The 15,777-nt window shown below is 33.0% G+C and overlaps 4 protein-coding genes and 1 pseudogene across 5 annotated transcripts; 4 read left to right on the top strand and 1 right to left on the bottom strand.

Annotated features, from left to right (window-relative positions):
• Nucleotides 1-1,366: 1,366 nt before the first annotated feature.
• On the bottom strand, nucleotides 1,367-4,569 carry LOC106310650 (mitogen-activated protein kinase 8). Of its 2 annotated transcripts, none has more exons than XM_013747875.1 (11): nucleotides 4,143-4,569; nucleotides 3,443-3,842; nucleotides 3,240-3,367; nucleotides 3,103-3,162; nucleotides 2,840-2,989; nucleotides 2,597-2,752; nucleotides 2,381-2,518; nucleotides 2,219-2,292; nucleotides 2,020-2,139; nucleotides 1,751-1,949; nucleotides 1,367-1,653 (listed from the first exon to the last, which is right to left on the bottom strand). In XM_013747875.1, exons 1-11 carry the CDS (start codon nucleotides 4,374-4,376, stop codon nucleotides 1,576-1,578), a joined length of 1,737 nt encoding a protein of 578 aa, XP_013603329.1. In that variant the 5' UTR covers nucleotides 4,377-4,569; the 3' UTR covers nucleotides 1,367-1,575. The 2 variants fall into 2 exon arrangements, with proteins under 2 accessions (XP_013603329.1, XP_013603328.1); XM_013747874.1 differs by having other exon boundaries at nucleotides 3,443-3,851; nucleotides 4,143-4,567.
• A 168-nt stretch (nucleotides 4,570-4,737) lies between these two features.
• On the top strand, nucleotides 4,738-5,814 carry LOC106310654 (peptidyl-prolyl cis-trans isomerase FKBP17-2, chloroplastic-like). Its single transcript, XM_013747881.1, has 3 exons — nucleotides 4,738-5,136; nucleotides 5,227-5,271; nucleotides 5,340-5,814. The coding sequence occupies exons 1-3, from the start codon at nucleotides 4,787-4,789 to the stop codon at nucleotides 5,701-5,703; spliced, it is 759 nt and encodes a 252-aa protein (XP_013603335.1). The 5' UTR covers nucleotides 4,738-4,786; the 3' UTR covers nucleotides 5,704-5,814.
• Nucleotides 5,815-9,259: 3,445 nt separating this feature from the next.
• Nucleotides 9,260-10,781, top strand: LOC106310655 (lipid transfer-like protein VAS). The gene is made up of 3 exons (XM_013747882.1): nucleotides 9,260-10,281; nucleotides 10,370-10,429; nucleotides 10,585-10,781. Exons 1-3 carry the CDS (start codon nucleotides 9,822-9,824, stop codon nucleotides 10,707-10,709), a joined length of 645 nt encoding a protein of 214 aa, XP_013603336.1. The 5' UTR covers nucleotides 9,260-9,821; the 3' UTR covers nucleotides 10,710-10,781.
• A 2,232-nt stretch (nucleotides 10,782-13,013) lies between these two features.
• On the top strand, nucleotides 13,014-13,687 carry LOC106311359 (annotated as a pseudogene).
• A 799-nt stretch (nucleotides 13,688-14,486) lies between these two features.
• LOC106309305 lies at nucleotides 14,487-15,070 on the top strand. Its single transcript, XM_013746345.1, has 2 exons — nucleotides 14,487-15,001; nucleotides 15,061-15,070. Exons 1-2 carry the CDS (start codon nucleotides 14,487-14,489, stop codon nucleotides 15,068-15,070), a joined length of 525 nt encoding a protein of 174 aa, XP_013601799.1.
• Nucleotides 15,071-15,777: the final 707 nt, after the last annotated feature.

The raw sequence follows: 15,777 nt of genomic DNA, 5'->3' as shown, positions 1-15,777 counted from the left end.
CATAATATATTTCAACAAAATAGCATGATGCGTTATTTTGTCGTCAGTGGTGCAAATATTATGAGAATCCACTCGTGTCTTGTAGTTTATGGTCATGTTCAGATTCATCACTATTGTACAAACCATCAAAGCTAATGCTATATTACTCCGAAACTAACTTTATCATAAATAAACCAATGTTAAAGATGCCTTAAGTATATGTAATCATTCATACTTAATCTAATGTTTTCAGGGAAATACACTGCAGTTTCTGACTTGGTTATAAGCGAAAGAAGAAAGAAAAGGAAAAGGTTAAAAGAAGCTTTTGGTCAGATTAGTGTAACCTATAGACCATGCATAGGCCATTTCACACTTCTTTTCATCCACAAACATGACACGTGCCGTATCTCGGTCTCAGCTGTTACCCACGATCCCTTTGATTCGTCCTGCCACGTTACATCATTCCTGCCGTCAGTTACGAGGATCACTCCTTGCACGTGGATGATCCTCGTTGTACTCGTTGGTAAACTAGTTTCTACTGGTGGTAACTCTTACTGTCTTACACCAACTGCCAGTAATCTACTAGTAAAAGAACTTCGTCATGGATAACATGCAACTCTCTTGGTTTGATTTATAATAGAACAAATCATATAGGAGTAAATTGCAATTAACTGAAAGGTATGAGTATAATATCATACTACAATTGCAAGTCTCCTTTCGCTAAAACAAAGAAGACAACTCTGATGCATTTCGAAACAAATGCCATGCAACTATATAAATCAGATGAGTGTATGTATATTGATTACCCTGGTAAATACAAAAGGAAAATGTTTTGAGTGTGATATATAAAATAAATCTTTAAACGAACTGCGATTTTTACTAATATTTATAGTCGCATAAATAAACACTTACAATCTTTAAATTTAGTATATAAAATTTATTCGAACGCGAGTCTGACAAAACTTGTTTTCAACCGGTGAAGGTGGTATCTACACCGACAAAATTGTCGGTGTCATTTCTTACATTAATAATTCTTTACCGATGTAAAAGGTTTTCTAATTTTGTGATCAAATTAATATATAAAAAAATAATAAACACAATGATCATCAAGCTTATTTAGAGTGTTTGGAATTTTATCTATGTTTTATGTTGATTTTATCCTACCAATCTGATTTTTTGAATTGGATTTAGTTTAATTTAATATAACTATTTTTGAAAAACTCTTGTAGTAGCATTAGTATGTATATATAACTAATATAAAAGCAAACTGCATATATATTTTTACTTCAACTATAAAGGTTTTAATTTGATGTTTTCCTTTTTAGTATACTATTTTTTAGTTTAATTCTGATTCCATGATGTAATTAAGCAAATTGAATCGGTTAAAAGCTTGAAAGAACAATTTATAGAAAAGGATAAAAGAAATTACATGGAGATAGTGTTCTTATTAAAAGTTCTCATTCTCACCTCCAAACTATTAAATACAACAAATCAAACCCAACCACGAAGATAATGTGGAAGAAGGGAAAATAAAATATAGAAACCAATTTTTTCACCAGAAAACTTTCACCAAACGCCAAATAAAACAAAAACGTTTTAAGAATTACGAAGAGAAGCAACTCTATCAGTAAGCTCCGCCACTGATTCACCATCTCCTTCCTCAGCTATGGTGTCCTGCAACACACAAGAACAGCAACAACAGTAAGTAAGCCAACTCCATCTCCATGTTCCTTTCAAGATCCTCTGTTACTCTGCTAACTAACTAACAAACCTCTTTGTCGGTTTTAGATTGGACACCGATGCATTTAGAACCGCTGATGCTCGAACTCTTCATGAGGCTACGAGCACTGTAACCTCCTCCATTGTCAGCTTCCTCAGATTCCAAAGTTGAAGCCACAGCAGCTGCTGCTTTTCTCTCAACATCACTGCTTTCTTCTGCAGTCTCACCACTCTGAGCAGGAACTCTCTCTCTACAACACACAATCACAAAGAAGCATTATGCATTCAGAGAGAAAAAGAGATTCTGTTAAAAGACATTACCTTGGCAAGGAAGCATGGTGTCTATGCATTGCAGTACTTCTTCCTCCTCCTGCCCCTGCTCCTGGTTTACCTTGATTCTCTTCAAGGTGAGCAAACTGCCTCTTGAATCGATCGACCCCACTGCGTAAACAACAGAAGAGTTCTTGGTTTCATTCTGTTTTCAGGGAATTATAGTTCATGAGTTGTTTAATTAGCTAACCTAGGGTACATGAAGCTAAGCTGATCACCACCGCGCTTGTATTCCTCCAGCATCTGAGGATGATACTCCAATATCTAAATGTTTTTCCCAAAGATAAGTGAATGTTAGATCGATGAAGAGAACAATAAGACAGAGTCAAAAGCCTTTTTTTTTTTGTGTTACCTCTCGGTAGATTAATTCTCTGACGTCATCTTTGTTCAACTTCTTTCTCTCAAAATCAAACTCAAGCTTTGAAATCGGCTGTGTTGATGGTTCACGCTCTGAGTTTGACAGACCACTGAAGTATGGATCAGCTAGTGCCTGTGAACAAGGAAAACAGAACGATAGAGTTTCAGTTTTTGTAATGGAAAATGAAAGTAAAAGTTGTTTGTCGCTTACATCTTCAGCTGATACACGATCTTTAGGATCAAAGGCAAGAAGGCGTTCAAGAAGGCGGAGAGCCAAAGGATCAGCTTTATGGAACTTGTGAGAGAAAGGAACCGGCTGTTTCTTCCTCATGCTGCTTAGATATCTCCTCGCCTTTTCATTTCTTATCTGTCACATTTTCAAGATTTGCAACAAAAAAAACTCATTAACAAGCTCTCAAATGATGGGAATGTAACACATGTTTGAGTGACTAACCCTTGATATGGACTCAGGCGGTGGAGTGCCAAGAAAGTCAGTCATAAGATCAAGTTGGTGCACGACGTTCTTCCCGGGAAACAAAGGCTTGCCCAGTATCATTTCCGCAAAAATGCAACCAACACTCCATATATCAATCGCAGGAGTGTACTGAAAGTTAACTTAGCATTAGACGGTATGTCTTATGAAAATATAGGACCTAGATCAAGAAGTCCTTTCTTGTGATACAGAGAGGTGCAATGAATAAAAAAAAAAAAACTTACTTTGGAGAAAAACGATCCACAGAGTTCAGGGGCACGGTACCACCGAGTAGCTACATAATCCTACAAACATACATAAACGAGTGAGTTCACAAACACTCTAATGAGAAGCTCTGCTGCATTCAAATTAGATGACTCACAGTCCAAAAGATAGCAGTTGGGGCGTCGTTAAAAGAGACACGAGCGAGTCCAAAGTCACAGATCTTCAGTTTGCAATCAGCATTAGCTAGAATGTTCTTTGGTTTCAAATCCCGATGAAACACATTAGCTGAAAAAATAAACCATGTTTCAATAAAGACCATAAGGATCGAAAGAGAAGATTGTTTTAAACCAGAAACTTAACCTGCGTGGACGTATTTGAGACCACGGAGAAGCTGATACAAGAAGAACTGATAATGATCAGGAGTCAGATCATCATTCGCCTTAATCACCTGATGGAGATCAGACTCCATCAGCTCAAACACAACGTAAATATCCCTGAACTCTCTGCGAGAAGGAGGCAACATGATGTGCTTAATCTCCACAACATCCGGATGACGAAGCAACCTCAGCAACTTGATCTCCCTGAGAATCCTGGTAGCGTCAGAGACATGCTCAAAGACGTCGTTGATCTTCTTGATGGCAACTCTTTCGCCAGTGTGTGTGTCTAGAGCAGAGGCCACGACACCGTAGCTTCCTTTACCAACGACTTCTTGAACCTGGTACCTGTTTGCTTCTCCGTACTCCGTGAAGAAGTCTTTTTCCTGCACACCCTGAACAAACAGTAGGATCCAATCAAATGGAAACATTCATCCAGCAAACAAAACCAGTGTTCTAAAACTCGGGTCTAAATAAAAAGTTTTTTTTTTTCTTTTATAGATGTTCACAAAATTGGTAATAGACGTCTGCCTAATCAATAATCAATAAAACCCTATATAAAAGGCCTAATCAACATCTAGCTAACAATGCACAAAACATTAATAGAAGTAAATTTCAATTAAACAAGATCACAGATCAAACATTCTCAACACAACAAAAACAATCAATGATCGCCCCAAAGGTACCTTCTTTTGTGGATCCATAGGTAAGTGATGACGTTTGGGAACTTTGATAAGCTTTAGACCAGAGAAATCGAGATCTTCGGTAATGACAAGCTCAGATTGATGATCGGGATTAGAAAAAGTATCAGACTTCTTTATGGGCTCTTGAGGATTATTATTATTGGAAGAAGAAGAAGAAGAAGGTCGTTGAAAAAGCCAACGACGAACCCCGTCGACGAGATTCCCACCACCACCCATCAACTACTAATTGAATTAGAAAACAGATTAAAGATTGGTGATTTACGGTTTTGGGTCTCCGAATTTCGTTCTCAGCCTAATGATTCTCGTCAAAATCAGCTTATTTATCGGATCGTCTCTCGGTTTTGTCCTTCGGAGTTGGTCACGACCTTCTCCCTAATTGATTGGAGAGAGAGAGAGAGAGAGAGAGAAGAAGAAGAAATAATTTAGTTTTTTAATAATTTCGACGACCCGGTTTAATTTACCGGTTTATCCTAACCGGATTCGGTTTATCACTGACAGTGCGAAGAACAAGACACGGGATCGAACACTTGGTTGACTTCTGTCTTTAGAATGCATCACACGAACAGGATAAGCGTTTATTATATACTTTTAATAAAGCTGAGGTTTTTATTTTATTTTATGCCGAAATGGCGAATCTATTCACCGTTACAGCTCCGTTCCTTTCAAAGCCGTTCACGAAAACGGCGCCGTACCACCTGTGTTGCGCCTCTTCTTCCACTCCTCCGGAGCAGAACCCTCCTTCTCAGCCAGAGTCTTCTCCTTCTCCTCCTCCTCAATCCATAAAGACGGAGCAACCCGTCGCATCGCAACAGAAGAGGAAGAAAAGCGTCGAGACGACGGATTGGGTCGCTTCTTCTTTGACGCGGCGGTTCGGAATCGGCGCGGGTCTTGCCTGGGCGGGGTTTCTGGCTTTCGGTGTGATCTCAGAGCAGATCAAAACACGTCTTGAGGTTTCTCAGGAAGAAGCTAACACAAGGTTTTCACATCTCCATAGCTTCAAGTTACTGTCTTAGTTGTCATCACTCTCACAAAGCTTTGGAACTGCTTTTGTATGGTGTGTTTTTAGAGACGTCGAAGAAGAGAAGGAGATCATATTGCCCAATGGCATTAGGTACATTTTGTCAATGGGTCTCCTTAGCTTCGGTCAAGTCTTGGACTTTATTGAATCAAACTATGCAGGTACTATGATCTGCGTCTTGGAGGAGGGGCAACACCAAGAGCAGGTGATTTGGTAGTGATTAATATGAAGGGACAAGTGCAAGAAACCGGACAAGTGTTTGTGGACACATTTGGAAGCAAAGACCAGAATAAGAAGCCATTGGCTCTTGTGGTGGGTTCAAAGCCATATAGCAAAGGATTATGCGAAGGTGTAGATTATGTTCTGAGGTCGATGAAGGCTGGAGGTAAAAGGAGAGTGATCGTTCCACCATCTTTAGGATTTGGAGAAGAGGGTGCTGAACTGGAATCGGGTTTTCAGATACCGCCTTCTGCTTCGCTGGAGTATGTAGTTGAGATTGAAAGAGTCTCGATTGCTCCTGCTTGAGTTCTAGAGCTTTGTGTTTGATTACCAAATCTTGTATGAGAGAGATTATGGAGGGAATATTGTGAAGTAGTAATAAATTACAAACTTTTTCTTAATAGAGAGACGTGCATATAGGATCTAGGAATCTTGGGACAAGGCTTCGGTTCCAGACATACATTTGTTTTCTTCTATGAGCCTTGACATAGCCTGGCAAATAACAACCAAAATTGGGTTGTGTATGAAGAACAAGGCTTTTCTTTTGGGAGCAGAGTGGTGAGATTCATCAATGTACCTTGATTCTAAACGTTAGGGTTGCTGCCTCTCAGAAAAGTGGACTTGGTAAATTTGGCAAGAGAGTTAGAAGTTTTCGTACTCCCTCTGATTATTGTAATTAGTTTCAGTGAAATTGTTTTTGCTTCAAAAGATAAGTAGTTTTATGTTTCAGGTAATTTTTACAATCATTGGATGGTCTTTGATCTACTCAAAGCTGATGTTAGGTGCATGGGCACTTCAATCAGAGATTACAAGGAAAGTATTTATTGACTGGTGCAGTTCAGAAGATTGAAGCAACGAAATTATACAGTGACCACTTTAAGTAACATGTATACTATTAAAGCTGAAGTACAGTTTTTAACTCCTCTATTTTTTTCCAATACTTACAAGTGTCATTGCTATTTAAATTTAGTGTTTTTATTTTGAATATTTCTAATTGTAAATATTTATATCTACCTATAATTAAGGGAACTACTTATATCTACCTATAATTTAGGAAACTATAACTGATACAAATTATTATTTTATTCCTTAATTACTCAGTTTCTATTTTCTAATATTATAACCAAACCAATATTCAATCGAATAAAATAGTACACTTCACATAAAACAATTTACACATTGTCTATACTTATCGTGTTTGTGTGAGTCCACTATGCTTTTTCAAAATGTATAACAAATTTATTTCAATATATTAAACATTCTGAAATTGCCTGATAATTATATATATATATATATATATTTTTTTTGTCAACAACATTACGGACTCATATTGACCCTGATAATTATATATATATATATATATAATATAATATTCATATTTATTGTTTTTGTTAGAAAATAATATAATTGTTTGTTATATGTTATATATTTTGGATATATCAGTTTTGAAATTTTGGAAACTTAACAAAAAAAATCAAGCAAAATTCGAGAATATATATATATATATATATATATATATATATATATATATATATTCTCATTAATTACTCAATATTTCAGTTATGTATTAAATGAATCTATCAATATTCCCATTATCATTCACACTAATATATTTCTAACAATTTGAGAATATACCTAATATTCTCATAATACATTAAATTAAATCTATAAAAACATTTTATTGATATCAACATTTTCAGAATTCTCAAGATATTTTGTCGAGATGCATCTTTAAAACGAAAATCATAGATATTATATCTTATCTATTAAAAGAGAAATACAATTTTTATCTACTACAAAATAGTCATACTAGAAGTCTAGGTCCATATATTCAAATAATTTTTTTATTGTTTATATTAGTTTATTTAAAGTATAACATTTCTAAATAATTATAAGGATATTAATAACAAATTCATTTTAACTATAAATTTAAATTTTAGTTTTAGGAATAACAAAATTTGTTGAGAAAAAATTTAATAAAATCTTTTTAAAATTTTAAATATTCTTTTAATCAATGCACTGATTAATTTCACAATTAGTAGTATAAATTAATTTTAATTAAATTTTTATTATAAACAAAATAATAAATTATATGCTAATTTTATAAGTATATTCTACATTATATTTAAATAGAAGTAATTAATGAATTACATATTAAAATTATGTTTTTTGTGCAAGCATATTAAAATTATGTTGAATTGGTAAACCAATATATTTTAAAAAATACTTTCATTAAGATAAATAAATAAAATATCATTCACCGTTTAAAGTGATTAAAATATCATTCATCTTTTAAAATAATTAATATTCATAAATTATGTAATAATTTTTACAAAAAATAAAACTGTTAAAATATGTTAAATTTTAATATTTAGAACTATATTTCATTTATTAAGTTATTTTTAAAATGACATAAATATATTATCATAAACTATTATATACAAAATAATATAAAATTTTATACCTATAAATGAAATGTTATCCGTACGGATGTGCGGGTTAAAATCTAGTCTTATATGTAAAAACAGAACTCACAACCTTGATTCATGTTTGATTTTTTTTTTAAATGGACCTAATAGACCTTTTCCTAGAAATTCATATTACATTTTAATTAAGACTAATAATAAATAAAATCTTTAAAATATTTTAATCATAATATCTTTTGATATCTTTTCATTTTAAATATAACTATATTTATTTTAAAATTCTAAGATATTTGTTTTATAAGATTTTTACAAGATCTTCATTTTCGAAATTATATTTAAATATTTTCACTAATTTCCAAATTAGTTTAAAATATTATTATAGATTAATATATTCAGTTATATAAAATGAAAAATAAAAAATCTATAATATTTTATTTATTATATAATCATAATCAATCATATTAAAATAAAATTATTATATTGAGCTAAACATAATAAAATTGTATTAAATTTATATATTTATATATTTGTATATTTTATTTTCGTAATTATAAAATATTTATGTTCAAAAATAAAATCTAATATGTTGGTAAGATGAGTTAACATTATCAAACTATATAATAGATGTATAAAAATTAACATGTATTTCTGTAAAGTTAATAATATAAAATCTTTGTAATTAATTTAATCATAATATATTTTTATTTTAAATATAATATATATATTTATATATTATATTTTAAAAATTCTAATAAATCTGTGTAAAAATATTTAAACAATGACTTAATGCATTTTAAGTTATCGCTTAAAAATGAAAATAAATAAATTATATCCTATTTTATCTACTTTATAGTCATGATCATGTTAAAATATAATTATTATACTAAAATAAATATGATAAAATTATATTAATTGATAAATTTATAAATTTTATTTTCATAAATATAAACTATTTATTTAAAAATATAATATGATGATCGAACGGCTTAAAATTAACAAACTATATAATACATGTCTAAAAATTAACATATCTTAAACTTTTATATATACAATAATAAATTATCTAAAATGAATAAGCATAAAAATATAGGTAAAAAGAAATCCAATTTTGAAATACGGGTCAGAAATTAGCATAAATTAAATACAAAATAATTTTTAAATATATTTTCTCATGAATATATTAATTTGTTTAATAATTAAATGCAAATACAATAAGATAAATATATAATAAGAAGTGATAAATACATACGGTTTAAACAATTAATTAATTACAACTTGTAAACTATAAAATTATTGTATTTGAAATAGTTATATAAATATTTAAGTATATGATTAACATCAAAATATATACCACTTATGTTTTAAAACAATAATTTATGTATAGAAAAGTAAAAACAAACATCTGCGCGGTTGCGCGGATCAAAATCTAGTTTTAGATTACAGTCACATGCTTTGGCACTGTTTAGAACCTAAAAAAAAACTATAAATAAAATGTTTATAGTTTTTGTTGAAATTTACTCTTTACAAGCTTTAAAGCTAATTATTTATCATTGTTAAACAAGGTTTCAATTTTTATGTTTATGGTTTTTGTTGGGAATCTTCAACTTGTCAAGCTATCCTTTGTACATGAGAGTCTGCCTAATTCAGCATCCACCATAATATTTTTGGAACGGGCCAAAAATATCACACATATCTTAAAAATAATAAAAAATGAGGATAATTTTGTATTGCTAGGTGAGATTCGAGAACATGGTTGACGACCACAAGAAAACATATCATGTAATTTTTGTTCTCGTGATGTAATAACAGTCTTTCTTCTACTTTTGGATTAGTTTTGGATTTAACTAAATAACAAGGATTTTAGTCTTTGATCCGTTGCGTAATGATCGGATCAGAAAAGGTTTAGTACGTAACTGTTTCTCAATAAAATCAGCCAGAAAAAGTCGATTAGATTCAAATTATAACCAACGTCGACGTGTGTGTTGTGTATATAAATACATGTGGAAATCTATTACAAATTCACACAACATTCGAACACAAGATAAAGAAACCATCTTACAAGAACTACATACGTTCTTTCAAAGCTCTTTGTTTTTCAAAATGGAGATTGTTAGATTCGCCCTCGCCGTTGTTTTTGTACTTTACTCCGTATCATCATCTAACGCGGCAACTGCACCACCGAGCGGTGGTGGCGGAGGAGATGCTCAGGCAATGCCGTGTATACAGAAACTTATGCCGTGTCAGCCGTTTCTTCACTCGGTGATTCCACCACCGCCTCCATCGTGTTGCCTGCCGATGAAGGCGATCGTCGCCAACGACGCGACGTGTCTTTGCTCCGTGTTCAACAACGTAGATATGCTCAAATCGCTTAACCTCACTAAAGACAACGCTCTTGATCTCCCTAAAGCTTGTGGCGCCAACCCTGACATCTCACTATGCAAAGCCAGCCCCGCGGGTGGTGAGTAACTTATTACGACGCCGTTTAATAGATTTCTTGTTACTGGTTTTTGGTTCCTAATTAGCTTTTAAATTTTGTGTTGACCAAGGTACTACTACGAATTCGACGTCGTCGGCAACTCCCAAAACTCCTCCGGCGTCTTCCACTGGTATGAACACATAATCTTCGAATTTTGTAAAAGTTATTCTCATGGTTTTAGGATTTATTTTTTTAAGTATTCGGGTAGTAAATAGAAAGAAAATGAAAAAGATTTACAATAAGCGGTTGTGGAGTATTTAGTTTTGTTTTAAAATAAATCAACAGGAAGCGGTTCCACCGGAGCATCAGCTTCTTCAACGTCAACACCGACAAGCTCTGCCCCCGCCATCAACTTCGCCGGACTCAGCTTCGCATCGACTATCGTGGCATTGGCAGCAACTTTCTTCTGATCTACTATTTACATTACGTATTTATTCATTATTAGATAGGTTTAATTTGTTTGAAATTATGTTTGGTAACTGATTAAATATGTATTGAGAAAATTCTAATAATATTTCTAATTTTCAACAGTTCTTTACCAACATTCTCTAACATCTTATTACAGTTTTTATTTTATATTTCGTCTTCTTTTAAATACCTAGGAGTCAAGGAGGAAACGTGCTAGTTGGAATATTATAAACCATTTAGCTAGTATGTACGTCTTGCCTACATACAATTCGATTGACAAACATCTACATAGCCACAACTCAATCTGAATTATGAATATATAACATTATAATGTTACTAGTTCAAACTATTAATATAAATTATGGTGTATAATATACCTCAAGTAGTATAAAATAGATATGTACATCATTAGAGTTTAATAATAGCTAACGTTTTTCGAAGCTAGCTTTTAGCTACTGTCAAGATTTTGACTTCCCCGGGTGTTAGAAGTCGATTTGGTGCTACTATATGATAAACGATTTTAATGAGGAATGAATGAAACGAATTTATTTTATTTTTCATATATTACATTCATCTAATCTCATTCATTTTATTTCATCAATTCTCTCTTATGTTTATAACCATATACAGACACACACAAATATAAGCAAAACATAAATAAAATTTGAGCACAAATAAGAGAAAAAGTTAAGAAAATAAAACTTTGTATTTAAAATTTAGATGTTGTGATATAGTATATAACTACATGTGAAAAAATATAGATCTGATTTTAGTTAAATGAAAAAATATATATAAGATGAAAATCTAGAAAAGTATTTTAGAAACATCAACTTGTTGTGTGTAGTTTCTGTAAATATACTAGTAAGCGAGTGAAAAATCAAAGACATAAAGGAAAAAAGAAGACAATAACATGGAACAAGATGTTTGTTCATAATCAAAATCTGGATCAATACCAGCGAAAACATCTCTGAAGAGGGTTCTATAACCATGCCAAATGTGTCTAAATTGAACAACAAGTATTTTTTTCTCATAATTTTGAAATACCAACATAATAACTTGTATAGTATATTATATTTCATAATATTTTAAAAACTTCTCATAAGATATTTTTAACGACGGTGTTCTAAGATCACTAGAAACTAATATTTTCGTCAAGGTGTGTTAATATATTTATTAATAAAGAGATTGAATTTTATTTCAATTAATATCTTAGGTTACCCCGACGAATTTGAAACTTACTATTTTCAAAAAAAAAAACTTTGAATAACTAATATATTATTTTACAATTGTTTTAAATTTGTTTTTCCACCATAAACTGTAAAATATGACTTATTAAAACATAGGGTACGATTGGTAATGGCTGTAGCTTTAAAATTTTTGCTGTAGAAAAAATCTGTAGATTTTTTTTGCTGTGGCTTTAGATTTTATTGCTGTAGCATTTTATGTAAAGTACTAAAAAATTGCTTTGGATATTTGGCTCTGCAGAGCACTTGTACAGCTGTAGGTTATTTCAAGAGCTGTGGTTTAAAAAAAAAAGTAAAGCTTGATTGCTCTGAATTTGGTGCCGTAGAAATAAATAGGGCCGTGGACAACACCTACATCAACTACCAATCACCCCCATAAACACATAAAAATTACTTTGTCATAATACTTTAAATAAAAACTAGCATAAACAATTTTGATCTCTAGACCCAAAAAAAAAAGCATAAATAACTAAATGAAATATATGCCACAAATTTATCTAAAAATGAACTCCATATTTGATCAAACTCTAAACACTTACAATACATTTTCATATAAGTTCAAAATCTTTAATTAAAATGAAATAAAATGGCGGATTAGATGCTAATTATTTGTTTAAGAACGAAGACTAAATGGATATTATTCTGTCTCCAAAAGAAATGACAAAGCCCCAGCCGTTAAGTCTTTTTTTTAATATCTAGCAGAAGCTAAAATTGTAGTTGCCAAGGTGAGATTTGGGAACATGGTTGACAACCACAAGACAACATATATATTCATATTATGTAATTTCTGTTGTTGTGATGTAATAACAGTTTTTCTTCTATTTATAAATTTAAGGTTACGGATCACTTGACTTTCTATATCAAATGATTACCTAAACTCTTACAACTGACAAGTCTATTTTGGGTTAGTTTGATTTAATTAACTAATTAATTCAGACCTTTAGTCTTATCGATCCGTTGCGTAATGATCGGAAGATTTACTGTTTCTCGAAAAACCAGCAAGAAGTAGATTAGATTCAAAATTATAATCAACGTCAACGTGTGTGTTACGTATATAAATACATGTTGAAATGTATTACAAATTCACAAAACATTCAAACACAAGATAAAGACACCACCGTCTTACAGGAACTACATACATTGTTTCAAAGCTCTTTGTTTTTGAAAATGAAGATTGTTATATAGATTCACCGTCGCTGTCTTTTTTGTACTTGTCTCTGTCTCATCATCTAACGCCGCAATTGCACCTCCTAGCGGTGGAGGCAGCGGAGGAGGAGATGCTCGGGCAATGCCGTGTATACAGAAACTTAAGTCGTGTCAGCCGTATCTCCACTCGGTGATTCCACCACTGCCTGCATCGTGTTGCCTGTCGATGAAGGAGATGGTCGCCAACGATGCTCCGTGTCTTTGCTCCGTGTTCAACAACGTGGATATGCTAAAATCGCTTAACCTCACTAAAGACAACGCTCTTGATATCCCTAAAGCTTGTGACGCCAACCCTGACATCTCACTATGCAAAGCCAGCCCCGCGGATGGTGAGTAACTTATTACGACGCCGTTTAATAGATTTCTTGTTACTGTTTTTTTGTTCCTAATTAGCTTTTAAATCCTGTGTTGACCAAGGTACTACTACGAATTCGACGTCGTCCACACAGACAAGCTCTGCTCCGGCCATCAACTTCGCCGGACTAAGCTTCGCATCGACTATCGTGGCATTGGCAACAACCTTCTTCTGATCTACTACTATATATTACATTTACGTCTTTATTCATTGTTAGATAGGTTTAATCTGTTTGAACTTATTTTTGGTTACTTAATATTCATACACAAAGAAAGAGTAGCTGACTCCGAGAAAAACTTCCGACAATTCAAGTTGTGGGTAAGTTAGCGTACCGACGTAAAACCGAGGAAAAGAAACTCCAGTGGGTAATTTATCCGAGATTTCCGACAAAGCCAATCTATAGGAATGTTGTCGGAATTAATGGCCAGGGTTTCGTCGGAAGTTAATGTCGACGTGATTACACTCTGTATTTTATAGGAAATTTCCGACGAAAATGTAAGCTCGGAATGTCCTCGGAATCATTTGTCGGTGTTTTGTCAGAAACTAATATGGACTTGATTATTGTCGGTATTGTATCAGTGATTTCCGATGATTAATTAGAGTCGGAATGTCCTTGAAATAAATAGTTGGATTTTTGTAGAAAATTTACGTGGAGTGTGCTTCGTCGGTTAATTTCGCAAAGCATAACCGACATGTGCTTCACATAAGCAGTTGGTAATAAATAATTTCTTTTTTAACAACAGTTGGTAATAAATAACTATATACAAGTGGGTAGATAATAAATACTTCTAGGTGAAAATATTTATTTTGAGCAAACAAAGTCATAGTTTGCCTTGTGTTTTCTTTCTTGTTACAATCGTGTAACGAAACAAAGAATCTGAAAAAAGTGAGAGACAAAAATCAGATAAAATTTGAGAGGAAGATTTTTCTTTGTTCAAATGTCTAGTCACAATATATACAGAGCTCGTGAATGGATGTATAATCGTGTAGATGAAGTCACCGGTGAAATCAAGAAGGAGTACAAGGAAGGGCTCACCGGATTTATGCAATTTGCTACAAATCAAGAAATCTCTCGTGAACAAGGTAAAATGAGTTGTCCTTGTAGCAAATGTGATAACGAGAAATTCATTAATATTGAGACTGTATGGAAGCATTTGTTTTGGAAAGGATTCACACCCGGGTATTATATATGGTTTTCACATGGAGAGGATTTTGGAACATTGCCTAGTACTAGTCATGTTAATATAGGCGAGTGTGGAAATGAAAGAGTAGAAAATATGGTTTTAGAAGAAGAAAATACAATGAATATGGAAGAAGATAATGGTGGTAACATAGTTAGAGATGTGTTTCGTGAAACCATTGATGGGGCTAATATTGCTGAGGAACCAAATGAAGAAGCAAAGCGGTTTTATGATATTCTACAAGCCGCTAGGAATCCGATCTATGAAGGATGCAAAGATGGTTTATCAGCTCTATCAGCTGCAACTAGGTTGATGAGTATTAAAACAGAATGGAATTTGGCTGAGGATTGTGTTGATGCAATTGCAGATTTTGCTAAAGATTATATGCCTGCAGATAATCTAGCACCGGGATCATTTTACGAAATTCAAAAATTGGTCTCGGGACTAGGGTTACCATACGAAATGATAGATGTATGCAGAGACAATTGCATGATTTTTTGGGGAGATGACTGCAATTTGGAAGCATGCAAGTGGTGTGGAAAGCAAAGATTTAAGGAAACGTCTGGGAGAAAAAAAATTCCTTACCAGAGAATATGGTATTTGCCAATCACAGATAGGTTAAAAAGGCTCTACCAATCTGAACAAACTGCAGCGTCAATGAGATGGCACGCTGAACATGAATTCACTGGAGAAATTTCACATCCATCTGATGCAGAAGCATGGAAGCATTTTCGAAATGTTTATTCTGATTTTGCGGCTGAAGCACGAAATGTGTATCTTGGGTTATGCACAGACGGGTTCAACCCTTTTGGGAAGTCAGGTCGGAAGTATTCACTCTGGCCAGTTATTGTGACCCCATATAATCTACCACCAGCTCTCTGCATGAAACAAGAATTTTTATTTCTGACCATACTAGTTCCTGGACCAAATCACCCTCGTCGGTCTCTTGATGTGTTCCTACAACCTTTGATCGAAGAGCTGAAAATGTTATGGTTCGAAGGGGTACTCACATATGATGTCTCACTAAAAAATAATTTCAAAATGCAAGCCGTTTTGATGTGGACAATTAGTGATTTTCCAGCTT

The sequence above is a fragment of the Brassica oleracea genome, chromosome C8 (assembly GCF_000695525.1).
Source record: "Brassica oleracea var. oleracea cultivar TO1000 chromosome C8, BOL, whole genome shotgun sequence".
NCBI classification, from domain to species: Eukaryota; Viridiplantae; Streptophyta; class Magnoliopsida; order Brassicales; family Brassicaceae; genus Brassica; species Brassica oleracea.
Note: the sequence above shows the minus strand (reverse complement) of the source record. Positions and strands in the feature narration are given on the sequence as shown.

Bases quoted from the DNA above. Each gene is read 5' to 3' on its own strand.
- LOC106310650 (XM_013747874.1), bottom strand. From the start codon at position 4,376: ATGGGTGGTGGTGGGAATCTCGTCGACGGGGTTCGTCGTTGGCTTTTT. The intron at 2,990-3,102 runs GTAAGTTTTTTT...GTTAACTTTCAG, and splicing joins GTGGATCGTTTTTCTCCAAA to TACACTCCTGCGATTGATAT. The intron at 2,293-2,380 runs GTAACACAAAAA...AAAAACATTTAG, and splicing joins GAGAATTAATCTACCGAGAG to ATATTGGAGTATCATCCTCA.
- LOC106310655 (XM_013747882.1), top strand. From the start codon at position 9,822: ATGTGGAAATCTATTACAAATTCACACAACATTCGAACACAAGATAAA. The intron at 10,282-10,369 runs GTGAGTAACTTA...GTGTTGACCAAG, and splicing joins CAAAGCCAGCCCCGCGGGTG to GTACTACTACGAATTCGACG. The intron at 10,430-10,584 runs GTATGAACACAT...ATAAATCAACAG, and splicing joins TCCTCCGGCGTCTTCCACTG to GAAGCGGTTCCACCGGAGCA.
- LOC106310654 (XM_013747881.1), top strand. From the start codon at position 4,787: ATGGCGAATCTATTCACCGTTACAGCTCCGTTCCTTTCAAAGCCGTTC. The intron at 5,137-5,226 runs GTTTTCACATCT...GTGTGTTTTTAG, and splicing joins CAGGAAGAAGCTAACACAAG to AGACGTCGAAGAAGAGAAGG. The intron at 5,272-5,339 runs GTACATTTTGTC...CAAACTATGCAG, and splicing joins ATATTGCCCAATGGCATTAG to GTACTATGATCTGCGTCTTG.
- LOC106309305 (XM_013746345.1), top strand. From the start codon at position 14,487: ATGTATAATCGTGTAGATGAAGTCACCGGTGAAATCAAGAAGGAGTAC.